The following is a 27,287-nucleotide window of genomic DNA, read 5'->3' on the forward strand; positions in this document are numbered from 1 at the left end:
TTTTTGCTATGTCATAATTAGGAAAATGTGAATCTATTAGAACTTATTGACTCAATACTCCAAGAATTTAGCAAGTACATATTATCTGCAAAATGAAATAAATGTCTTAAACATTTCCCCTTCCCAGCTCTACATAGATTATAAATGGTAATTGCATAGTGAGCTACATCTTTAACACCTTTGTATTTTTCAAGCACATTACATTTTGCATCAGGTGTTACAAATCTGTGAATAACATGAAGATTTGTCTTAATGGACATGATTCCAGTATTATCACTGCAGCCAAAAATCAAACATACAGTGCAAAAAACTTTTTGTGCAATTTGTTTCAACAGGATTGTTATGAAGATAGATAGATAGATATATTACATGAGTAGACATTTTACTTAATATTATTTTACTACACTTCTAAACATTTTTACATCTTCACTCTAAACACATGACATAGAACTTTTGACCAAAAAGTTATTAAATTCTTTGAATTTTACTTAAACCTTGGATAAAGTCTCAAGTATAAAAGCAAGTATTGATTTGTTGGTGTTCTCCAAAAATATGCAGGACAACAACCAAATCCAGAAAATGCCAAAACCCCAACAATTCATCTCTAAGCTACAAAGAATTTCTAGTATCAGTAAAAGTGTGTATGTCATACAGAATACTTTCCTTTAAAAATAAATTAGATTTTATTCTCCCTAAACATAGCCCCCTCATACCAAAGCAGTATTTTAATACTGGATTAAAATTTTCAGTATCTCACAGTTCAGAAAGAAAAAAGGAAAGTAATATAACTAGCTCAAGGAGGATAGGTACTTTTATAATTATTCCCACTAACCTATTATAATTCAATTTGCTGGTGGTTTTGAGACTGAACTGATTTTACTATGCAACTTATATTTCAGTTTGAAAACAATACCCAGTCCATTTCACTTCTAACTGTACTAAATCCTCAAAAACATTCAGAACAACCTGCAGCCCAAGGGCACCGAGTAACTGTCATCTTTTTAGTCTGGCCTCAGATTCTGCAATAAATAACAAGCAACAGGATGAGCAGTGTAAAATAATAACTGTACAGAGTTTTTTATAAAATGTTTCCATCTCTGAAGAATGAGAAAGAAAATTTACCATGTAACCGTAAAGGGAGAAATCAAAAGCAGACGATTCTCCTGGGTGTGGCCAGAACACAGAAATTAAGGGAAAAAATAATCATAACAAAACAAAAAACCAAATAAATGAAATAAATTCAAAAGAAACTATAAGGAGCCCCTTGAAATCCATGCATTGTTAACACTTTCCCCCTGTTTAGAACATTGACTTCAGAAGCAGCATCTTTATCTCAAGGTGTTGGGAAAGACTTTCCATAATTTCAATTGTTAATATATATATATATGTATACACGCATATACAAAGAGGCAGTTTTTTAAAAAGAAAACTCAGTCAACAGCCAGAAGCCTGGACAAATGGAACAACAACAAAAATAAAGAAATAAATAAACATAAAAATCCAGGCTTTCGGGTTATTTGCTTTCAAAGTCAATATACAATAATCCGTCTGAGATGAGTGATTAAAATAAGTTCCACAAAAAATATCCTAGTGCTATTTAAAGTGAGGACACTATTATTTAAGTTTTGCAAAAAATAGTTGTGGAATTTTTATCTAGAATTACCTTGCATAGGTTGAACCAGGGTGCATATTTTGTAGCTATTTAACTGGATTGGTCAAAACCATTTTATGTACGTATGGTGGAATTTAAAACGGAGTTGTTTAAGAATATGGAAAAAATAAAGAAAAATGCTTTACAATCTAAGAGAAAAGCATTTTTGTTGTCCAAAATATTTTTTTTAAAGTGAGGACATATAAAATAGGATACCATTGCATCTGTTAAGAGAACAGAGTAATCAATGTTACATGAAATTTAGAGTGATAAAATAGGATTTTGTTACGAGATCAGTTAAATTAAGCTTAGCATATAATCTCTCATTTCTTAAAATCACTTATCTATAAAATGATTGGATTTTATACTTGAGTTTATAGCCCTTACTAGTTCTCTGGGCAGCTTTAGGAACTTCTCTACTTTTACTTACTGAATCAATTGGGTAATGAAATCACTACTGTTTCCCCACTGTTAATTGCAATAGAAGCCTCAGCCTCACTGGGAGGGAAGCCCATTCCATTGGACATTGGAATACAGACAATCTAGGCCAGTGATGGCGAACCTATGGCACACATGCCACAGGTGGCACACGGAGCCATTTGTCAGGGCACGCGAGGCTTTATAGGAGCCTAGGGAGGGCGAAAAGAGCCTCCCCCGCCCTCCCAGAGGGCCTCCGGAGGCTTCAGGGACCGTCCGGAGGCTTCCCTGAAGCCTTCGGAGCGCTTAAAACCACCCTCCGAGCAAATCGGAAGTCACTTCCGGTTTGCTTGGAGAGTAGTTTTAAGCGTTTCGAAGGCTTCAGGGACCATCCGGAGGCTTCCCTGAAACCTTTGGAGCGCTTAAAACGACTCTCCAAGCAACCTGGAAGTCACTTCCGGTTTGCTCGGAGGATCCTTTTGAGCGCTCCGAAGGCTTCAGGGAAGCCTCTGGACGGTCCCTGAAGCCTCGAGAGGGCCTCTGGGGGGGCGGGGGAGGCTCTTTTCGCCCTTCCTAGGCTCCTATAAAGCCTCTGGAGCCTGGGGAGGGCGAAAAAAGCATGTAAAATTGGAGGGTTGCGCGTTGTGCGCACATGCGCACTGGGGGGTCACGCATTGCATTATGGGTGCGGCACACCCACACATGACCCCCCTGCTCTCCCCCCACTTGTGGCACGCAAGCCAAAAAACGTTCGCCATCACTGTTCTAGGCCATTGCTTTCCTGATGCGTATTAGTATCTTAACAGAGAATAAGGTTGAACAAAGGTGTATCTTTCTCAGACTAACTATTAAGTCTGTTTACCTGAGTGGTCCCTAAAGAATTCTACAAGATCCCACCAATATCAGGGGTTGGGGGAGAAACTCATTCATAAATCTAACATTTCTGTCTGTCACATTGCTCCACCCTAACTATCTATAGAGGGAGGGAAATATCACCAGAACAAGCTTTATATTAAAATGGGTGAATGATTTGGAATAATGTAGTGGTATTGCATGGGACTAAGACTGCAGAGGCCCAGATTTTAGTCGATATTCAGTGATAATTTGGGGCTATTCATTATCTTCTAGAGCTGTTGTTGTCAGAATAAAATCAGAAGAGTCATTGTATGTACACTGCCTTAAACATTTGGATGAAAGGCAGCACACAAGTAGGAGAAATAATAATCATTACCACAACTGTGACTACAAGGCTTGGTTCAATCATTGTTCTATTGAAAACTAGACTTGTTTGTTAAAAATTGAATTAATGAAATTAATTAATGAAAGAAAAGTCTGAACATAACTGAGATTGCTATGTAAATGGTTCAAACACCTTTTTTTTAGTTTTCCTAATATGATGCTAGTTATCCAAAATTGTGCCTAATATTCAAAGTTGAGATGCTTAAAAAAGCATTAACATTTATTAATAAATCTACATCACCAAAAACTTCTGTTCATAACTTTTTCATTCCTTCGAAATGATTTTTACAAAAAAAAAATCAAATACAGCCAATGTGCACAAATATATTTGACATTCAAAAACAGGATGGAAAGACATCATCTCATCTCAGATGGACTGAAGGGTAATTTGAAACGCTCAAATTTTCCAACACTGGACATATCTGGCAGAGGGCCTTTGCCACAGTTATGAAAGGATAAAGATCTGCTCATTCCATAGAGGGAATGGGTGTAGGCATACCCAGAGCAATTTGGATTTTACATTTTCACCTTTTAAACATTCACATATTGAAGAATATACCCTTGAGAAACCCAGGAAGGGGGAGGGTAATACTGAGAACACAGCACAAGGCAGGCAGCGGGGAGCATCTGCTTTCCGATTCCCAAGAAAGAGGAGGAGGAGGAGAAAGGTTCCATATCATTAGGTTAGAATAGAAACCACAGGGTAGGATACAAGCATTCAAGTTTTGGCATACTTTTTTTTTTTTTTTTTGCAGAAGAAGTGAGTGATAAGTGAAGGGTCCCTAGAAAGAATTGTGCTTCTCCACTGGGAATCTAAGCTTCTTTAAAAATGTCCCAATTCAATTTTTAAAAAATGCCATAAACACAAACACTCTTAGGGATTCCTACTTATACTATTCACCGTGTATAAAACAGTCTCATTTGAATCTTTGAATTGGTGTGAATTTGAGAGGCAAGTGTTTGAAATGTTTACCCCCAAATGGAAAAGAACTTGATCAATGTCTTTATGAGCTAAATATTTACTAGATGAAAGAAAAGGGGCAAACAACTATCATTTAATTTTAACAGGTTTTGTATTATCTGAAAACCAGAAGTTTGGTTTATTTACTTGCAGTTCAATAATTATTAGAATATTATAATTTGTGGAAGATTTCAAACGTAAGGACTGAATGGCCTTATGGCTTATTATGGCTTCACAGTGAAAAAGCAGCATGCTACACAAATCACATACACAAGTCCCCCCTGAGAGCAACTATAAATAATGAATTAACAAACAAGCCTGTCCATGGTTTGCTTAGTATTGGGAAAATACATGTTTTGTTTTAGCTTTCTGACTCCTTCTGACCAGAAGTCTCTCATGCAAAATGCTAAACAAGCCATAGACTGGATTTATATAATTTGGTATCTTTCCTTACTCATTAGAGCAGTTAGTGAATGTGATCTTAGAAGCATGCACTAGTCTGCTGCTAATCCTTCACTAAGAATGAAAAATGAAGCAACCCAGTATATCTGAGTGTGTATCAAAATAAGGACATATAAACTCAGATGTACACAGCATAAAATTGTAGATTTATATGAGTGCAGACAAAAATATTTTTCCGGTATGCTGGCTGGGGAATTCTGAGAGTTGAACTCCACATGGTTTAAAGTAGCCAAGATTGAAAAACACTGATCTAAACGGTACAGAATAGCATGTTATTTAGTAATTATAAAACAGCAGATTGCTTCCATTCTGTGAAAGACAATAAATGTAAGATCCTGAACTTGTTAATGGTGACATAGTTCAAATAGCTAGCCTACGGCATTCTAACCAGTCTCCTGTTAATCCAAAAATGTTTTACATCTCTGGTTTACTTACTTATATAGCCATTTCCAAGAGCCTAGGTATACTGAAGTGTATACTGAAGTGTAGTGGTCAGACATAATACACTTTTCACTTCATCGTTCAAACATATACAGTGGATACATGAGTAATAGAAAGCATGTGGTTCAGTGCAGTTTGCAGCTCTTCACAACTTAAAATAATTGTGTGCTGCATCAATTTTACCCTCTATCTTTATAAACTAAGCTATGAGATAAATTAGTTCCAATACTAAATGTATGTATTGTATGTACTGTATAATGTACAAGTAGTAAATATCCCTTCTTTTCTGGTTTTCAGATAATACATAGGAAATCTAATACGCTAACAACATAATCTTGTATATAAACATCCATATGGAGCTACTCTGTGTAGATGATCAATCTCAAAAACAGGATATACAAATATAACCTAGCTATGCCTTATCACTATGATGTGATGGAGTGAGGGTGTGGGACAGATATTCATTTTTAATAAAAAGTGGAAAACTTAGCATTGATTAAGTCAAGCATAGTAGAGACATGCACTGTGCAAGCTTCCCCCACAGAGCTCTGCCAATGCGCCTTGCTCCTGACCTGAAACACTCCCTGCTATTCCAGTGCTGGACCTACTGGGCAGAGAGAGAATCACATCAATTCTTCAGTGAGGGGACATTGGTTTCATGATGATGACCGGTTAGGACAAGCAACACTTAAAATTGCTACACTTAGGACTATAAGGTTTGCCATTGGCTCTCCTGAAAGTTAACTCTTAAAAAAAAAAAACTTACATCATTCTGAACAGCTTCTATTTTGAATAACTACACCTTTCTAAAAAGCTGCAAGCTTTTGCAGACATTGTAAGAGGATGGGGCAGCATCTTTGCAACACTGCAGGATTATTGCAACATCAGGTGGGCATTTAATTTTTTTTTCCACACAAGATAATTCTTATCCCATATATAAAATATTTCTAAATTTTTTATAGCATTTCTTTCACAAGCATTTTAAATTAACAAAAAATTAATACAAAACCTGACTCTCATAGCTTCAGTGCCTCTTTTTATTTTCAGAAGTTTGGAGAAATCTGATTATTTCAAAAGGAAAATTATGAATTTATTATTGAAGATACTTATCGATTATATGCAACACCTACAATTATATGGAATAGCAGCTCTAGACAACCCAGTGCCTAGTTCCTTTTCTCTCTTTACAGAATATCTAGGAAGGAAGCTGCTTTATCTTGACAACTGGAGTAGACTGGTAAAGGAGAGAAATGGGTACAGGGTAGATAAAGAAACAAAACTTACCTTGGAACCACGTTCATTGAAGATTATCTCTACATCAAGGATTTTACCAAATTGCTATAAAAAAAATTATTTTGATTTGTTAATTCAGCATCCTTTATCTTTCATGGCTGAGAAAGAAATGCTTTTGAATGCATAGTTGAAAATATTTTAAAATGAATTTAGACTTAACATTTGTTATTTATTGAATTTCTTTTGGTTGTCAGGTTTATAAGCCTCACAGTCTGCGATATTTTACTTTATGTAAAATATAAAGTAACAAAAGGTACAATCCTTAGTGTTCTCTGAACTTGATTATTTGTTTGAAGAGGTGTCATTAGTCAACTCGATAACATCATCAGGGGCACTATATATTCTCTTCATATATTACAAATGAAGGTAAATATACGTGTCCCAGGATAATTTTGCAGGATCCAATCGGGGTTGGTCATCGGGATTAGACATTTTATCTTCTGAGCTTTCGGATTCGTGCTGGAGCCCATCTTCAGAGAACTCCTGTCTCTTCGTATATTATCTTCTATTGAGGTAACAAAAGACTATTCACAATTGCAATAAGCAATGGTGGCTGGTTTATAAATATATTGTTCCATATTTTTTTCTTTTCTTTTTTTACTGGTGGAGTGTTCCAGCCAGCATCACCTCCATGCCATTCCCTATATACACAGTTTTAACATACTATCCATCTTCCACAGCCACTTGGAATTCTCATATTCAGTCTTCTTCAGGCTGTTCTCCTGGGCTTCATACACCTCTTCAACCTTTTCTAATTACCATATTTTTCAGAGTATAAGACGCACCTTTCCCCCCCAAAAAAGAGAGTGAAAATCTGGGTGTGTCTTATATACTGAATACAGAGTCTTTTGCCTCCTGAAATCCCACCCCCTTTGCAAAAATGGCCGTGAATAGCCTTTAGGAGGCTTCCAGAGTGCTCCTGGGGGTTGGGGAGGGCAAAAATGAGTGGAAAATGGGCTATTTTTTGCTCGTTTTTGCCCCCCAGCCCCCGGGAGCACTCTACAAGCCTCCTAAAAGCTATGAATACCCTTTTTAAAAAGAAAACATGGGCCCGTTTTCACGAAAAAATGGGCTGATTTTGGGAGGTCTGCAGAGTGCAAAACATTTCCTTTTAAAATTTGCCTCTTCAAAGTCTTGATGTGTCTTATACTCAGAAAAATATGGTATTGTTATTCTGGAAACTGTAAGGTTTCTGCAAGTCCACTGATTTTTCTCTCTTGTTCGTGGCAGTCAAATCTGATTACATAACTAAAGCTATATACAGTGTTGTATGTATGTATATATGAATGTGTGTGTGTACACACACACACACACACACGGAAACAATGATTATGAAAAAGCTATTTTTAAGTAGGAGGCTGCCCACAGTGAATGAATTCGTTGTCAATGCAGTAAGTGGGACCCAAGCCACCTTTTCAAGTACCTAAGCGTAATTTCTACTATTGCCCTTTTCTAGCCATTCTATTCTACTCCCCACTTCAAAATTTGGGAAAGAGATTCTTTCTTCAATCAAGCCATCATAGGGCTACCCTTCCACCACTCCCTTTCCACAAGGTATTTTCTTTGCTTTTACAAACCCTGAATGAACTCACACCACTCAACAGTTCACTAGTTGCTGTTTTGGCTAAATAAGCAGCATTCACAGAACAAAGTTACATTAATTTAAATAATCTATGACCCAGTGGTGGGTTTTAAATTTTTTTAGAACCTCTTCTGTAGGTGTGGCCTGCTTTGTGGGAGTGGCTTGCCAGCCATGTGACTGAGTGGGAGTGGCTTGGCAGCCATGTGATTGAGTGGGCATGGCCAACTTATAAGATGTGGTGAAACTCACTTAATAACGCTCTTGCTTAGCAACCAAAATGTTGGCTCAGAAACTCTGGCATTTGAAGCACGCAAGTCTTAAAGCTGTCAAGTTACAAGACCCTTGCACCCCTAACTCTTTAGAAAAAAAAACCCAGGGGTGTTCAAACTTGACAGCTTTAAGACTTGTGGACTTCAACTCCCAGAATTCCTCCTCTTGCTCTTCATCTTGATGATGTGCGGACAGGCGGGGGGAGGGAGCTGGAACCGGTTCTAAATGGCACTGTAGATTTGTGGAACCTCTTCTATAGAAGAGGTTAGAACTGGCAGGAACCCACCCCTGCTATGACCAAGAAGTTTCTTTAGGGAAAGGAATATTTCTGATTTTAATTTTAGGTGCTCAACCAAGTACATACAATAGCGAAATGCACATATCAGCCTTTCACTTTGAAATTCCTAATGACTTAAAACTCTTTTTTTTTTTTTGGCCCATCTCTATCAAATGGGGTTTTAAAAGTTTACTTTTTGAACAGAAGTTCGGTTTTAGAATGCCATTCTCTGGAGGTAAATATACTGCATAGTTATATTATTTCCCAAAGCTTTTCCATCTTACTCTTTTCCATAAAATCTTTAATACTTATTAAATTATTTGCATTATTTTATTTAGGTTTAAATACAAGCATGCTTTTATCCTTACAACAATCTTTTAAATAGATTAGCCTGACAACAAGTGGCTCAAGCTATTTAGTGAACTAAGAAATACTGCTTTGGGTTTAGAGATTAGAATGTCCTTTGCACACTCCCATACAGATTACTGCGTAAATACAGTATTTACATGTTATGATAGCCATCCCTGCAATCAGAAGCTCTTTTCTTTAACTGTGCCATTTCTAGTCTACTTCATTGTCAAACTCCAAACATTGTACTTTCCATGAAGTCATTGTAGGGTACAACTACACAACATACTTTTTTAAACCACCAATATTATTTTTCACTGAGGATATCTAATAAGGCATTATTTTTGTTGCTGCTATTATTATTGTTGTTGTTGGCAGATGTTTGGGCTGGGTTTGGCATTTATGTTCACCTATCAAATCCTTTCCAATTGATAGAATTGGAACATAGAATTGATAGATGCTGTTAAATAATATTGTATTAAACCTAATATTAAATATATCTTTGCAGGATGAACAATGTAAAAACATTTAAACAATTTTTAAAAATATCAAAAATACAAGAAAGACCAAAAACTGGAAAGGAATACAAAAAAATGAAACCTATACAATTCAAAGGATGAAGGAATAATATGGTATGTCTTGTGACTAACATTGTGTGCAGAATAATAAGCTATTGTATACTGTATACTTTTAGATTTTAAAAATAAGATAACTTGTTCTTTTAAATAAAATAAAGGATTTATTCAATGTGTTGATAAAGGCTCCTAAACATACCAGTATGTTTAGACAGGCCTTTACCAACTTTGTATCTTCTGTAGCACCCCAACCATATTTAGTATTGCTGTTTTTCACTTGTGTTTTATTTTGTAAGGTAGTCATATAGCAACAAGGAAGCTTCTTTCATGTGATTCATCCAAAGGAAAGCTTTCTTGTTCAAAACAAAATGCTAATATGTATCTGAGTATATACTTCATCCAAATATTATACTGTCAAACTGAAATTACCCTGTACAAAAATTCTGTACTGGCAGGAATTAAGGTCTGGATTACTGATTGCTTCTTTGTTCCACCCTTTGGGCTATCTTAAGCCTTAAAATGGCTTGTATAAATGCCCCCAAAATAAAGCCATTCTGGCAGGCAGTAGCTCTTCAGATGATATCAGAAGCAGAAAACCACTTGTTAATACTAAGAGCAAAAACTAAAACATATATTACAGATGCTGCTGAATGACTTAATAAAGCAAAATATTTATATAATATTCTCTCTGTCCCTCACAGAAGAGCTTTCATTTTATTCTCGCAGGTTCATTGCCTTGCTCTCAGTGCTTCTGGAAAGAAGTTACAGCAAACTCGCCTTTTAAGGACTGAATTTGTCCCTGCATAGAAGGTGTTGTTGAATCAACATATGTTCTGTGGTTGTACATTGCGCCATATATAGTGCTCAAAATTATCATCACTATTCCTTGAAAAACACTCCAATTGTACCACGGAAGTGAATACCTATGACCACACTTGAGCCCAAAATTTCTGTTGCTAAGCAAGACTGTTGTTAAGTGAGTTTTGCCCCATTTTGCAACTTTCTTTCTTGTGGTTAAGTGAAACACTGTAGTTGTTAAGTTAGTAACATGGCTGTTAAGTGAATATGGCTTCTTCATTGACTCTGCTTATCAGAAAGTCGCAAAAGGCCATTATATGACCCTGGGACAGTGCAACCATCCTAAACACATGGCAGTTGCCAAGTGTCCATATTTTGATCGCAATGGCCATTGGTTTGTTGCAATGGTCGTGAGAAAAACAGTCATAAGTCACTTTTTCCAGTGCTGCTTTACCTTCAAATGGTCATTAAATGAATGAATGGCTGTAAGTCAAGGACTATCTTGTATTATCAGCTAATCTATTAGCTGATAACTCCTTAGAATTTTTTTTTTAAATGGCAACAAAATACTATTTAGTCATGATCACTGTAAGGAAACTCTGGGTACAATTACACTATATTGCCAAAAGTATTCGCTCACAACTGAGTCTGATTATGTGGATGGGTGAGCGAATACTTTTGGCAATATAGTCTAGGTTGTGAAAAAGTGTGCCATATCTTTTTAACATTTTAGTTTATTACACTGTTGTTATTTGATTTTACACAAACGTTTAGTCAATGGACACAAACCAAGTCGAATACTTTGAAAATAAGCTGAAATACTGCAAACATCTACTATTCTATATCCCTGATGGTCTAAACAAGAGGGAATGGGATGGATTAGGATCCTTGTTATAGATCTGGCTGTAACTGATAGCTGTAGATATATTCATCTCAGAAGCTCCAGCTGCCAGATTGTAAAATCCTAGCCATGGGGCAATAGAGAGGAGCATGTCATGGGACTACAAAAACACAGCAGTTAAATATATTACTGTTCTATTATTCTTGGCAGAGGCAAACACAATATTTTCCGGTCAATGTCTCCTCAGCATTAGTGGGTTACTAACAATACACACCCAAATATAAAATTAAATGGACTAAAACCAGATTGCTAAGTCATTATGCTTTGTTTATTAAACTCAATAGCAAGACAGATTTTTGCTCTGACTCAACTGTGCTGAGTTTCATCAAGTCTGCGTGTCATTTTCTTTAATGCAGAAATATGGTTACTCACTATGGAGTCACTAAATATTGTTCCAGGATCAAGAACCAATCATTTTCGCATCTTATTTTCTTCTATTTTTGAATGAGAGGCAGTGTGGTACACCAGTGGGTATTGGACTAGGACTGGCAAAATTCAGATTCATGTAACTATACACTGAGAAAGCAAGTGAATAATCTACTACAGAGAACTGCTGCAAAGAGAACAAAATATGCTGGAGGGAAATAGGACAACCACAGAAACTGTATGAATTTCATCTGGGAAATGGTAGAATAGTAATGAAAGTAAGAAAATGAATAAAATTATTAAAAAGTAAGAACAGCAAATAAAAAGTGACTATAATTTGATAATTCTATTTATTTTGTGCCCATCATAGCTGCTATCTTCTCTGTTTTGCCAATAACCTTTATTTAGATTTATTTAAAAGCTATGAAAATCCAAGTATAAGATATAACTCAAGCAAATCTTTTTCACACAGTTCTTTAATGCACTTACTGTTTCTCAAAAATCATTCTCTATCAATTCGCTTTAGCCAATGATCAAAAAAGGCAGCTTAAAACAGACAGAGTTGAAACATGTTTAAAGTGCGAATCCAGCCCTGTCTGATGGAAAAATAAAATACACTGGCCCTCTTTTTAGTAGTTTCAAGAACATCTTAAAGACCAAGACAATTTTCAGAAAATAAAGTCAAATAGTCCTTGACTCACAACCAGAATTGAGCCCAAACTTTATGTTGCAAAGTAAGGAATTTGTTAAGTGAGTTTTGCCCCATTTTATGACTTTTCTTGACAAATTTGTTAAGTGAATCGCTGCAGTTGTTAAATTAGTAACACGGTTGTTGAGTGAATCTGGCTTCCCCATTGACATTGCTGGTCAGACGGTCGCAAAAGGGGATCACATGACCCCAGGACACTGTAACCATCATTAACCTGAGTCAGTTGTCAAGCATCTGAATATAAATCACGGGACCATGGGGATGCAGCAATGGTCAGAAATGTAAAGAATAGTCATAAGTCACTTTTTCAGTGGTGTTGTAACTTTGAATGGTCACTAAGTGAACAGTTGTAAGTTGAGGAGTACCTGTGCCATTAAGGAATAATTAATTCCCACTCATACATTAGCACCTAGAGCAGGGGTGTCCAACTTGGCAACTTTAAGACTTGTGGACTTCAACTCCCAGAATTCCCCAGCCAGCTGGCTGGGGAATTCTGGGAATTGAAGTCCACAAGTCTTAAAGTTGCCAAGTTTGGACACCCCTGACTTAGAGCCACATATAAGTGCATTTCATTACTAGTGTGGGAAAACATCTGCAATCCTAAGAAGACCATCCAGAAGCATTGGACACGGGGTTATTTGAAATTTTGGAAGTTTGGTCTAGTGCAGGGATGTCAAACTTGATTGTGTTGTGAGCCATATCAATGTGACATATCAGGATCGTTTTTGCCTTGGCGGGGCTGGGATGGGCAGGGCCTGCTGCGTGTTTGACATGCCTGGTCTAATAGTTAAGGCACCAGACTAGAAAGCAGGAGAGCATGAGTTCAAATCCTGCCTTAGCCGTAAAAGTCAACTGGGTGACTTTGGGCCAGTCTCTCTCTCTCTCAGTTCAATCCAGGTTTGCTGTTGTGGGGGAGAAGAGGAGGAGGAGGCAGGTGTGTTGGATACGTTCACCACCTTGAGATTTGTAAAATTAATAAAGTGGGATATCAATCAATCAATATTAGATTTCTAGCTGTGGATACTGCTAACATACCCCAAACATCTGCCGGAGGTCAGGATCCCGAAAACGGAAGGGAATGTTGGACACATGGAGCCGCTTTGGGGTAGACTTGCTCTCAGCATTCTCACTGCTTTGTGTCTGCGACTGCTGGCCATCTGTCTGTGCCCCTCCTTCTGTCTGCTGCAATCACAAAAATCAGCCACGATTAATTAATTAATTAATTAATTCATGTTTTGCACATTAAAGTATCTACATCAATTTAGTAACTGAGTAAATTTTCATAAAAACAGTTCCAATAAACAGCAGTCTTATGTTGATGTAAAAGATAAGAGATAACAAATAGTAAGAAAATTTCCATAAGGCAATTATCGGACTCTCAATGCAGTTCATGTAAATTAGTAAATTGAAGCCAACACTTTTTTTTTTCAAATAATATATTCAGTTTCTACCAGGTTTAATAAATTGGCCTATTGTGAAATTAACCTTGTCCTGATTGCTTAAATTTAAAAGCCTACTGGCATGCTTCCATTATCTTTTAGCTTTTAATATTCCAGTGCTAAAAGTTTTCAATTGTTAATAGTTATTACATGGCATTTTAGTGTATTTAAAAGATAACACTGGCCTTATCTTGTTGCAATACTTCAAGCCACCCTATATGGTGTAGGTTATTTGTAAATTAAAAATGAGGCTAAAGTTGAGACCATTTGGTCTGCCTACATGTATGATAGCAATGAGATCCTGTCACTGTTTCACAAATAACTTCTGTCATAATGTACAATTATAATCACATTATAATTAAATATCTCTTTAACCCCATGCTGTCGTACACAAGTGCTGCACTGCAATTTTATGGACTGGGAAGCAATCTGTGAACTCACACCAAATACCTACTCATCCCCCATTGTTTCCAATATATGATTCCCCAAAACAATTGTTACGTCATCACCTCAAAATCTATTTGATTCTTTCCATTATTCCCCCACCTACACAACTCAGGAAGCAGAAGGGTGGTAGAATTGTATTGTATTGTAAATCACCCTAATTATAGATCTGCATTTCAGCAGGAAAAATGCTACTACATTTGGAATTGGGGTGTCACTAATGTCAGAGTCCAACAAGCAAACAAGATCAAGCTCCAAACCAAATATAGTAGATTTCAAGGACTTAAGTAACATTAAATTAACTTCGCTGGGGACAAGCCCATCATTTCCCAGTACACTCCGGTATCCTAACTTTGCTTCTCCTCTATATTATATCTATATCAATAGAAGAAAAAAAAAAGAAATCAACAAGATGCACTGCCTTGTGACTTTTTCTATTTGTTGCTGCTTCACCAAAATGAAAATGCCCGCCCTCTGCCAATAAAGAGACTGTTAGATGCAATTATCATTTGGTCAGCAATATCAACTCATTAGTCTACTGCAGGGGTGTCGAAATCCAATTTCGTTGAGGGCTGGGTTGTGTTTGACCTTGGGTGGGGGGTGGTGGCCGTGACCAGGGTGGGCATTCGTGTTGGCAGTGCCTGTAGTGACCCGAGGGCTGTGCCAGTGAAAATTGGATCCCGATTTCCATTTTTGTCTGCGAGTACCTCCTGAAACCTTCTGCCAGCAAAAACAAAGTTCGGGAGGGCTGCACACGGCTCTCATTGAGTTCCATTTTCAGCCGCAATGGCCTCCTGCAACCCTCTGCCACTGAAAACAAAGCTTGGGAAGGCCGCAATGAAGCCATTCCTTTACTGTTTTCAGGGCGGCCCCACAGGCCAGATCTAGGCATCCCGCGGGCCAGATGAGGCCTGCAGGCCTTGAGTTTATTGGACCCCTGGTCTACTGCCTTAATTAGAAATTATGGTTCTAATGAAACTTATATTAATCATTGTGAGAACTATGTTAGCAGAAGAGTTTAACAATTACTTAAATAACTTTACTGTGTTTTAGTTCCTTATTTTTATTCAATTATTTATTTATTTGTATTCATTTATTTGTATTCTGCCTTTATTATTTTGCAAACAACTCAAGGTGGTGAACATATCCGACACAGCTTTCTCCTCCTATTTCCCAAGAACAACAATCCTGTCAGGTGGACTTAGCTGAGAAAGAGTGACTGGCCTAAAGCACGGTTGTCAAACTCATGGCTCACGGGACAGAAGTGCCACGTGGTGGCCATGCCCACACCCAGTTTAACAAAGGGGGGGGGGAGTCACGACATGTGACGTGATGCCACTGAGACGACGTGAGTTTGACACCCCTGGCCTAAAGGCACCCAGCTGACTTTTATGGCTAAGGCAGGACTTAAACTCATGGTCTCCTGCTTTCTAGCCTGGTACCTTAATCACTAGATTGGCTCTCAAGATATTTGTGCATATGCATAGATACCTTGCCTACATATATTTTACACATTCTTTTTTACACTGGGACTGATGTGTCTTGCTGAAAGAAAATATATTTCCTTATCTGATGCCATAAATTCAGTGGTCCCTAAAAAACCCTCCAAAACCTAGAGAGACTCAGTTTAGGAAGGCAGGTCTAAAGAGCTAAGGAACCAAAAACTTATTTAATCATTATTTCAATAATTTCTAAATGTATGCAAATCCTGTTATGACCCAGAAATCAGCAGTATTAAGAAATCTAGTTTTGGTAATATCTGAAAAATATGTCCATTTAAAATCCTGGGCCCAATGTTTGGGAAGCCAGGTTCTGCCTGTCGCAAGCCAGGATAAAGGGTGAGTGATGGAGGAGTAACACCTCCTTTAAAAACCTTGGTCCAGCTAGCCCGGTTGGTAGCATTTCGTGAGGCCCCTTTCCAGGGTTACAGAAGAAGGCGGAAGAGGGCTCTACGACCCAACAGAAGATAAAGCAGCAGAACCATCTTCTAGGAGAAGGGAAACTCTGATTACAAAGCTTCACTGCTTGTGGCTATATCCACTACTGGAAAAGCTTCGGGAGTCAACCTCGAGGGAAAATCCGGATCAGGAGTCCCGGAAGCAGTTTGTGACTGTGTACAACCACGTTCTGGGAACTCCTGTGACGCAGCTGGAACCATTGTATTGGCTCTGTTGGTCCATTGGACTATTTCAGCGACGTGGAGAGGGGGAATCTGCTGCTTGGGTAACAGTCTATCCTCCATATTAATCTACCCAGACCTCGTGCTCTGGAAAGGACACTCCAACTTTACCTCTTTCCAGACCACAATACCATAGTCTTATGAGACTGAAGGATGCCAATGCAATGTCCATTTAGAACTAGATCAGTCTTCAATGCAGTTATAATAAAAGAAAGCACAATGAAATGATTCCTATTTCTAATATTCTAATATTAATTCAAAAATGTTGTAGTTTAGCCATTCCAATTAATTTACATGATTAACTGTTTTTAGTTAAATGTATTTTAAATAATTAATATTGAACGATTTAAAAAGAGATGTACTTTACAGTGGACTTAAAGTAGGGAGAACAGAATTCAAAGTCCCTGCTGTGTTTGTAAATTGAAGGTTTATCAGCATCTTTTAATCTACCTACATTACAACATTGCTTAGAAGGATTCCCCCCCACCAAAAAAGTGCAGGGGATTGTTATATATAATCTACTATCTCAAGGAGGGGGAAAAATACAAAATGGAAAATTTATTTTTTGAGTCAATTTCTATTTTAATATCTATCCAGCTGAAATAATCTGACACAGCAACATATTTATATTTGTCCTAACATTTAAGAATCCTCTTCACTGAAATAGCAAATTGATGTTTTTCCTTGATTTAATTTAAGGACACTGAATATAAGGGACTAAGAAATATCTAAGAGGGAGGGAAAATTCTCCAGACACTGCAATTAGCACCAGGCTCTTTTCTTCTACTTTCTCTCTTCTAGACATGACCTTGGACTTGTCCATGAGCTTTTCAGAACTCACAAAAACCCTTCAGCAGCAACATTCATAAGGCAGTGTGCTGAGCGCAGCAAGAGTGGCTTTTGGCTTTGCTTCAATCAAGCAATGAATATAACACTAACTCTGCCTTACCATCTGTAGCCACGCAATGCAAAACAAGACACCAAACAGCTGGGATAAACTAATTCCATTCAACCAAAAATCAATTTCAATCAGCCTCAAATACAAAACACATAAAAGTTTCCTGACAAAGGTACATCTGATCATATCACAAAGATACTATTTACAGCCGCTTTTCACTTCCCTCCTCATAACACTGACAAAATTATCTCCAAACAAATGCGCACTGCATCCTAAAGGGAGAATCAATGAGGCTGGCTTGTGATTAAATGACATCATATTGCTTGGCAGTTTTATTTTTATAACTCTGTCAGAGCCCTCTATTCTCCAGGGTAAAATTATCCACCGGGAAGGACAGAATGCATGACATCTCATCCATCATCTGGGCAGATAACAACTAGTAAAGAGTTTCCCAAAACAACCCATGGATGTTATTTAACTTTTGTCGTCCAAGGAGTCTCTCTCCTCAAAATGCTTTTTTTTCTTCACACTCTGAAGCATGGCTAATGCAAATTTCCAAATTGTGAGCTCTTTGCAACAGATGGTAAAATTGGCAAGCTGATACAGCCTTCCAGATGGCTTTGGACATTCTGCCCATCATCCTCATTCTTGGTCGCAAATGCAGCAGACAAAGGGAGGGAACTGGGAAAATGTAAAAACTGGTGGTGTTCAGGATAACAGGTCTCACTTGGGTAGTATGAATAATTGCCAGGGATGTGTCTGCTCCTCTTGACCTCTTCCACAGGCATTTTTATGGTGCCAGGCAGATCTTCATTCGGTAGCTACTCTTCAAAATTAATGCAAATTTTGCATGACTGCTATCTTGTTATAATTCTCCTGTTTTTACTGATGTATAAGGATTATTAATTATTGAAATTGCTTTTGGATTTTTACTTGCGTTAGACACTTTTTGACATGAAAACGAGAATGAAATGACAATTCCCCACCCCCTTTAAAACAAATACGCAGTGAATTTGACTTTCTAGGTGTTGTCTGTTTCATCTAACTGCTTACCTGGCTTTATGACGGAAAAAGAATTATTAGCAAAAAGTCTTATCCACCTTTTTGTGAGTAATATTACACAGAAATTTAAAACTAGTTTAGAAAGGACATTTATTGGTTGCAACCAATGAAAAATAAAGCCACAAATAAATTGTAGAATCTGAAATCGAAAGAGATGTTTGAGTAAATGTTGGTAGAGAAAACAGCTTTACTACAGGAGGCTCTTACTGGAAACGGCAAGAATAGGATCTTCCTGAATTTACCTTCACTGTAAATTTGAATATAAGTAAACCTGTATCTTTCAGGATTTTTTTGGATATTCTGTTTCATGTAGTCTACCAGATAATATATAAATCTGCAAAGAAATGATATTTTCCCCTTGAAATGATAGACCTCTCAGGTTTTTTGGTTCCGTGAAGTACTGGGAATAAAATTTGGAAAAGCGGTTAAGACATGTCTCCTTACTGAAATCTAAATAACAATAGCTCTTTCCAAAGCAAAAGTTATGCCTACCATACATGTATCATTTCTGAAAAACTTATCTGCTATATCAAATTTATTTCAGCAAAAAACAAAAACAAGCCCTAAATTAAAATAATACTATCAAACTGGAAACAATTTTCTGTTTAAAGAAGAAACCAGCAAAATAGTTTCGTCAGAGCATGCATTTAACAAGAAAAAGTTTGGTCACAAATCACAAATTGGCAGCATCTATTAAAAATGGAAATGACTGTAAATTTTACACAGAACGTTTTTCTTTGCAGTAATCTAGGGTATACGTTTTAAAGTCAGAAGTATTTTTTTCCATTTAAGCTGCAGTTCTGGAATGCTCATTTAGTCAAACAATGATAAAAAGGAAAAGAACTGTGGAAAACACTAGGATTTCTTTCTTTTTAATTAACTACTAATGCGCGCGCTGGCCAGCTGAGTTCGCTCTTTTTTAAAGCCATTTTTTGCCCACCCCAGGCTCCAGAGGCTTTATAGGAGCCTGGGGAGGGCGAAAAGAGCCCCCCTGCCGCCCCCGGAGGCTTCATAAGCTTCCCTGAAGTCTCCGGAGCACAAAAAACCAGCCCTATCGGCAAACCAGAAGTTCGGGAATGGACTTCCAGTTTGCTCAGAGGGTCGTTTTAAGTGCTCCGGAGGCTTCAGGGAAGCCTCCTGAAGGTCCCTGAAGCCTACGGAGCACTCAAAACGACCCTCCGAGCAAACCGGAAGTCACTTGCTCGGAGGGTCATTTTAAGTGCTCCAGAGGCTTCAGGGAAGCCTCCTGAAGGTCCCTGAAGCCTACGGAGCACTCAAAACGACCCTCCGAGCAAACCGGAAGTCACTTGCTCGGAGGGTCATTTTAAGTGCTCCAGAGGCTTCAGGGAAGCCTCCTGAAGGTCCCTGAAGCCTCCGGAGTGCTAAAAACGACCTTCCAAGCAAACCTGAAGTCACTTCCGGTTTGCTCGTAGGGCCTTTTTTTGCCCTAAGGAGGCTTCAGGGAAGCCTCCTGAAGGTCCCTGAAGCCTCTGGGGAGCCTCCAGGGAGGAGGCTTTTTTCGCCCTCTCCAGGCTCCTATAAAGCCTCTGGAGCCTGGGGAGGTTGAAAAAAGAATGCAAAAAATGGGGGGTTATGACTGTAGTGCGCACATGCACACTGGGTGGGTCATGCATTGCATTATGGGTGTGGCACGCCTACGCACAACCCCCCTGTGCTCCCACTTATGGCACGCGAGCCAAAAAAGATTCACCATCGCTGCCTTATAACATATCACTATATATCCCCAATTAAATTTTGCATATTATGTCTGCTCCCTGTATAATTCATCATAATTTCCTCACATAATTCAACACCAGTAGTATTTATTAGGTCTGGGATATTATTGCACTGGCAAAGAGAAATAATGTGACCAGAAAATCTATCTCTCCTTGAAAGTATACCAAAGAAAAAAAAACCATTGGGGTTTTCTTTGGCTCATGTTGTTTTTGTACTAAAGGAATATCTTGTACTAAGTAAGGTAGAAAAAGCATAAAGACTCTGTGGGCCAGATGAAAAGAGGGAGGAAATTGGCTTAAAATTGATGAGTTATTAACATTCTTAATTGCAGCCCATCGCCCAACGATATTTGAGGGGAGAATTTTGATTTTCTCTCTCTCTCTCTCTCTCTCTCTCTCTCTCTCTCTCTCTCTCTCTCTCTCTCTCTCTCAGGATTCAGCCCATTTTTAACTGCCAGCTTCTCCTATCACATCATATTTGGACCCATTCCATTCTGTATTCAAAGTGTTATCCTGCTAACAGATAAAAAGATCCCCAAGGTTTTTCATATAATTCATTTCCAATATTGGGTTGAGAATAAATAATGAAAATACATATATACAATTTATTTTCTGGCTGTTCTTTGTTCTTGGAAGATAAATTAACAGACCAACTGATGGATACTGAATACAGCTGGCTCAAATAAAATGACATGTCTGGATCAGGTGTCTTCATGACATCTGCACAATTCATAATCCCAGAAAACCAGTAAGAGAATATTACAACCATGGCCAGATCTTGTCCTCCTGAGATCTTCTATGTTAAATTACAGAAATATATATGTAAATGAGCTTTACTGAAAAAAAATTAGTCACAGACAGGCCAGAGTAGAAAGTTTATTAAAGGAGAAATTATTCATGTAATAGATAACCGTTGAGAACAGAAAAATTTCCATAGCTAATCTTGAATTTCTAGCATCAGAGCAATAGCTCAATTCAGATAAAATACAACTTCAAATTAAGACTGGAAAGCAGGGATTCTATCCCCTCTGGTTTATTATGATAACTGGAAAGGAATCAAATATGTACAGTAAAAATCAGGTTTGCCTGCAAGGATTAAGGTGAATTATTGTTAGAACTGAAGCTGTTTAGGCAAGAACCAGCAGCTCTCAGCTAGACACTATACGTAAACATTGAATAGACATTTCCCAATCTCAAGTCAAGGAAGAGAACAGCCAAATTTCCACTGGCTAGGAATGTGCACTGTCTGTGTCTCAAAACATTTACCAAATTCTTCTGGTTCAGATCCAATTTGGCAGAACTGAAACCTGGAGCATTTTGCTTAGCTGTTCCAGACATCAGCTAAAATAATATCCAAAAGATTTTAGAGAACAATTATGACAAGACCAATGCTCCTCAACCCTATCTTATGATTCATGTGGTGGACTTTCTGTAAATTAACTCTAATTTTGATGCATAGACAAGATGTGCTTATACAACAGATGGAAATTGTAAATAAAAGTAGGAAACAAGATGGGCTCCAAATCTTTGATTCAATTCTTTAAATTTAATTGTTTTGTATTCTTGTAATAGTCTGGAGATTTATTGAATAAACTATTTATTCATTTACTAAAATTAGTGAGAATTTTTAGAAATAAAATTGCAATTTGCATAACGTAGTTAATTGCAATAAATGAATTTATTTACTCCCTAGTACCAAATTTTGTTTTGTTTATAGAAAGAAATTGTGACTACTTTACAATTGAAACTGTATTGTAATTTTCTGCATATCTTACCTAGAATTCAAAAACCCCTCACGAGTCACGCTATCTAACTCATAGTTCTAAGTGAAATCCACAACTGCTTTTTTTCCATTATTTGGGTATCAATCAAATTAAGGTGTATCTGGAACTTTATCATCCACATGAAGAAGGTCCTGGCGGCATTGGGATGAGTACTTTATAGCGTCTATGGTGGCATCCACAGAGAACTGCGTGGCAGCAATGATTTTTGTAATATCCTGATGAAGTCTCTTATCCTGGATCGGAATGCGATCCTGCAACTGACGAAGCCACAAGACGGCTGATCGGTTGAAATAGGAGGCAGCTGCAGCGGATTTTATTGCCCACACGGAGGTGTTGAAATTTTTACGTAGTGTAAGTTCCGCCCGCTTGTCCTCCAGTTTCAACTTAACAGCCACATCCCCTGCCACTACTGAGGAAGCATTAGCAAGGGAGGCTATAGGAGGGTCAACGTTAGGCAACTGGAGAGGCTGAGAAAAGGCCTTCTCCATATTGCAGAAGCAGCGGTCGTTGCTTCCGGGATTGGGAAAGGTAGAAGGGCGAGCCCACTGATTCTTTACCACCTCTAGAAAAAGGGGAGGAGCAGGAACCTCCTCCTTATTAGCCGCTGTATTAGAGAACATGACCAGGTTAGGGTCTCTGGGAGGGGGAATGGCAGGATCCCCTGAATCGAGCTTTGTGGTCTTCTTTGCTTTGGGCAATAAAGGTTTAAACATGGGGGGAGCAAAGAGATTGGGGAAGGCCAGAGGATCCCGGAGAACAGTCTCCTCATCCTCCGAGAACCCCATGTCCTGGCGCGGATCTTCCTCTAGCACTGAACCCTCGCTAATTACTAAGGGAGAAGGAGGCCTCGCAGACTGAAGATCAGAAGAGTTCTGGCCTGAGGAGGCCCCTGGGGCCTAGGCTACCTATAAGATTGCTGATCCCTCAAGGAAACTGCAGAGGCAACCCCTTTTGAAATGACAGAGGAAATAAGCATCTTAATGTTCTCAGGGAGCAATTCCAGATCCTCAAACTCATCCTCAGAGTGTCCCGTATCAGGGCCCTGTGGAGCTAGGGTGCGGGGAGGAAGGAATCCCCTAGATGAACCCTCCAATGGATCCTCAACCACATCCCTTGAGCCATGAGGTGAGACAGGAGGAGAGGGAGAAGTCTCCACGCGCTGCAAACTGCTTTTTTCCTTCAGTCGCGGCTTGAAAAGGCTTGCTGCGGCTCGTTGCGATAAGGTACGGCTTGCAGAGCTGAATTAATAGCCACATCCTGATCGTAGCCTCTGGCCAGCAGCCCTGACACCCCCGCAGTTCCAGGGATCAGTCATATATATATCTAATCAATTAAAAATTTTACTCACTCTGGGAACTCAAACAGTGCTTGGACCAAAAGACTGAGAGGAACTGGGAACCACAGGGAAAGAAGGAGGTTAAAAGAGATTTCCCTCAGTCTTCTGGATCAATCAGGCTGTAGAATATCCCAGGAGTCGCCCCTCCCTCGAGTCTACCGGAAAATGTGACCAACATTTTAAAGGATTTTTTGGGATTCCCAAAAGTTTTCCCCAACAGGCTTATTAGCAGCAAATATACACTCCTGAAATGATGTATGTTTATAATAAAAGAAGTTACAGATATTTAATGGTTATTAAATACTGGAATTAAATGTGACAGCTGTGGCCAAAATAAAATGCTTTGCTGATAATAACATTAAGAATGAAACTTGCATTTCAGCAGACATTAGTGTTAACATATTCAGTTCTCTGCCAAACATGTTTGTCTATACCAAATTAACTACTACTGGGGGGGGGGGGGGCAGAAATTATACAGGCACAGTGACTGTTACTAGGAGACAAACACTTTTAGTTCTTCAGTGCTGGATGGCTTAGGGCTTCAATGGATAATCAAAGAAACTACTGACAATTCATCCAATTTTCTAAATTGTTTAAATGGCCATTGATGTGCCACAGAATCCCAAGTTAAATTTTAAACTAAGAGCATTCTTTCTTGCAATTATTTTTGGAATATTTAAACTTATTCCCCAGATTTGGAAAATGCATTGCTGATTGCTGAAACAAGTTATTTTCTTTTCATGATTTTTCAACTTTACCAAGGAAATCAGGATGTAATAATTCAAAATTTACTCTACCAATGTGTAACTTTCTGCACATTCTTAAAAGAATCTAAATTTAACCATAACATATTTAAAAAATGTTGAGAAGGCATTACATTTTAAAGTCTCAACCCTATATCAAGGCTTAGAAGGATGAACTGAGAAAACCATATTAAGTTCTGCTTTGCTTCCAGTGAATAATATTTAAATTTGCATACAAACTATCCTTTTGGAGGAAAATATGGGTTTAGCTCTTAATCCATGCAAGATTCAAGTAGTTGTAAGTTATGGGATTCATCATATATCCCCATTACTCTACATCTTTCTACTCAAATAACTAATATCTGGCTTTTTAGAAGAGTATTTGCTAGTACAAGCTGCAACTCCCAAAAAAACTATAAGGCTAATTATAAATATCTTTGTATTGTTTGCCCAAAATACTCTGAAGAAGAGTAAGGATGCAACATGAGTTGGTACATTGGCTCTTCAACTTAGCCATAAAATTGTTAAATAGCAAACTTGTCTTTTTTAAATGGCATACGGCTGGAAGGATTTTGCTTACCCAACTTTCTCTTCTGTCGTTTGTAAACTAGCTTGGTGTGTCATCTAAGTGTAGGGACATGCTAACATACAATGGTCCTACCAATATTCTCTAATCTTGATTTAGTACTTAAGAAAAATGTTGGCAGATTATAAGGTAATATTTATCATTCGCAAATATCATATTGGATTTCTCTTGTCTTTAATTTTCTTGCATAGTCATAATCTGAAGATGAAGAGAGAAAGATATAGAATAGTTATAGATACATAAAGGATTTGGTCCGTTAATTGTTCCATTAATGGAATAGTTTTGATGGTTAATTTCTGAACCAAAACACTTGTGATTCAGATGTTTTTGTCAATGCATTGAATCAGATAGGGATAGAACTGTGGTGGCACAGTGGTTAGAATGCAGCGTTGCAGGCTAACCCTGCCCATAGCCAGGAGTTCAATCCTGACCAGCTCAAGTTTCATTCATTCTTCCATTCTTCTGAGATTGGTAAAATGAGGATCCAAATTGTTGGAGCCAAGATGTTGAAGCTATAAACCACTCATAGAGTGCTGTAAAGCATTATGAAGCAGTGTGTAAGTCTAAGTGCTATTGCTATTGCTGTTCTACTCAACTGTGGCTTGCGGGAAAGGGGTGGTGAAAAAGCCATGGACATGGCTGTTAATGGAAGACAGACAAGGGAGAAAGGAAAGTGCGAGAAAGTAGTGGAACATTAGCTAATGTGTCATTGGCAATGGAAACAGCAGGAGCACCTAGTAGGAAGGAAGAAAGATGATCTTATTCTTTGCAGCAAAGAGTAAGAGAATCATAGACTTATTTAGACCATTGAGTCCACTAACCCAATTCTTAGTATCCAAATTGAAGTATTCATGACAAATGACTGTCAGATCCTGCTTGAATGCATGGAAGGAAAGAAGGGAAGCCTTTAATTAATTGGCTTTTGGAGTGCTCTTAGTGTTTTACCCTCGTCTATGACTGTGATAAATATTTGATTGAATTTGCTTTGGGTGTTAGGAAGAACCTAAAACCATTATTGTTTGCACTGCACTATACATTTCTTCTCGGGTATCCCTTCATTTGATTGCCCCCCGCTTTCCAGGATTAAATATGCCAGAGAGCCTAAACAGTTAAAGGCACAAGGCCAGAGACCCAGAGACTTTGGGTTCTAATCTTGCCTTAGGAATGAAGCCAGGTGGATAACTTTGGATGAGCAATTCATTCTCAGTTCTAGGAAGAAGGCAATGGCAAACAGTAACTGGGGAAAGGGAAAAGATTTTTCTTTTCTTCAAAAAGATGAAAAAAGAGGGTTTGGGTAAGAGTCATTCTACCTACGATATAATGATATAAGCAAAATTTTGGAACAAACTATCAGCCTGTTTGAGTGAACAGGTAGGGACGTACAACCTCAATTGAGCCCAAAATGCTAAGTGAATTATTACCTTTTCTGCCATGATTGTTAAATGAATTGCTGCACTTGTTAATTAGTAACACGGTTAAGTGAATCTGACTTCCCCATTGACTCTGCTTGCAAAATGAAAAGCAAAAACCCATGATCCTGGGACACTTCAACCGTCATAAATATGAGTCAGTTTCCAAGCATCTGAATTTTGATTACGTGACCATATGAATACTGTAATGGTTGTAAGTGCAAAAAAACAGTCATAAGTCATTTATTTCAATGCCATTGTAACTTTAAACAGTTACTAAATGAATGATTGTAAGTCAAGGACTACCTGTATTTAAAACATGGATCCATTTGTTAGCAGGAGCCAGCAGGGGTTAGTCAAAAAAAAATCATTTCAAGCCAATTTGATTTCCTTTTCCAGGATGATAGTTTAGTTGATCAAATACATGAATCCTGCCTTCAGCAAAGCATGCAACCAAGTCTCCTGTAAGATTTTGTTAGACAAGATGGCGAAATAGGTCATTACATGGATATAGAGTGGGCTGAACAACCATGTCCAGCGAATATATGTCAGTGGCTCTGTATCAGGCTGGAGAAAAGTGCCAAGGAATATACCTTAAGGTTTTGTTTTTCCAAATTGGACAATAATACAAGTGAAAAGAATCTGGATGGATCACAAGCTAAATCTGAGCCAACAGTACAATGCAGTTGCAAAATAAAGCAAATGCAGTACTATACCACATCAGCAGATCAAGACATGTTTGTCCCTATTGTGTATCCTCCTGTCTGCACTTAGAATATTATGTATGGTTCTGAGTACAGGATCTTAGGAAGGGCACTGAGCAGAGCGGGACACAGTGGTTAAGATGTTTGATTATGATTGGTGGGGGAAGTTTCTAGTCAGCCATGAAAGGTCACTGGGTGACTTTGGGTCAGCCATCTTCTTTCAGCCAAGTCTACCTCACAAGTTTGCTGTTGCAAGGAAATGTACACAGCGAACACTAAATATACCACTTTGAGCTGCTCCCAAAAGGTGGGATATAAATCTGATAGATGAATAGACAAGACCAGGACTAGAAGACAACAACCAGGTAAATAAAGAGGCTGGTAAGAAAAGCTATGAGAAACAGTTGAAAATGTTGGATGTTGGAGAAGAGAAGATTGCAGCATATGACAGGCAGATAGATGTGTACAAGATGAAGCAGAATTGGTCTGAATTGTTCAGAAAAAAAATAAACGATGGGTTTAAATTACAAGGAATGAGATCTAAGATAAGCATAAGAAAAAATAAACCTAACAGCTGTTCAATAATAAAACAGTCTGTCTTGAGTTGTAGGCGCACCTTAACTGTGGCAGGGATGGCCATCTGTCAGGGATATTATAGTTTTGCCTTCCTACATGGG

At 38.1% G+C, this 27,287-nt stretch overlaps 1 protein-coding gene across 6 annotated transcripts in view; it reads right to left on the reverse strand.

Annotated features, from left to right (window-relative positions):
• The window catches only part of RBFOX2 (RNA binding fox-1 homolog 2), a 192,942-nt gene that overhangs the window by 33,448 nt on the left and 132,207 nt on the right, over positions 1-27,287 (reverse strand). For all 6 annotated transcript variants that reach the window (XM_081956659.1, XM_081956658.1, XM_081956657.1 and 3 more), the window contains 2 exons: positions 13,326-13,472; positions 6,456-6,509 (listed from right to left, as the gene is read on the reverse strand). In XM_081956659.1, coding sequence (XP_081812785.1) covers positions 6,456-6,509; positions 13,326-13,472 — 201 coding nt within the window. The remainder of the gene's footprint in view (positions 1-6,455; positions 6,510-13,325; positions 13,473-27,287) is intronic.

This window comes from Natrix helvetica (assembly GCF_964273705.1).
Source record: "Natrix helvetica genome assembly, chromosome: 6".
In the NCBI taxonomy this organism is placed as follows: Eukaryota; Metazoa; Chordata; class Lepidosauria; order Squamata; family Natricidae; genus Natrix; species Natrix helvetica.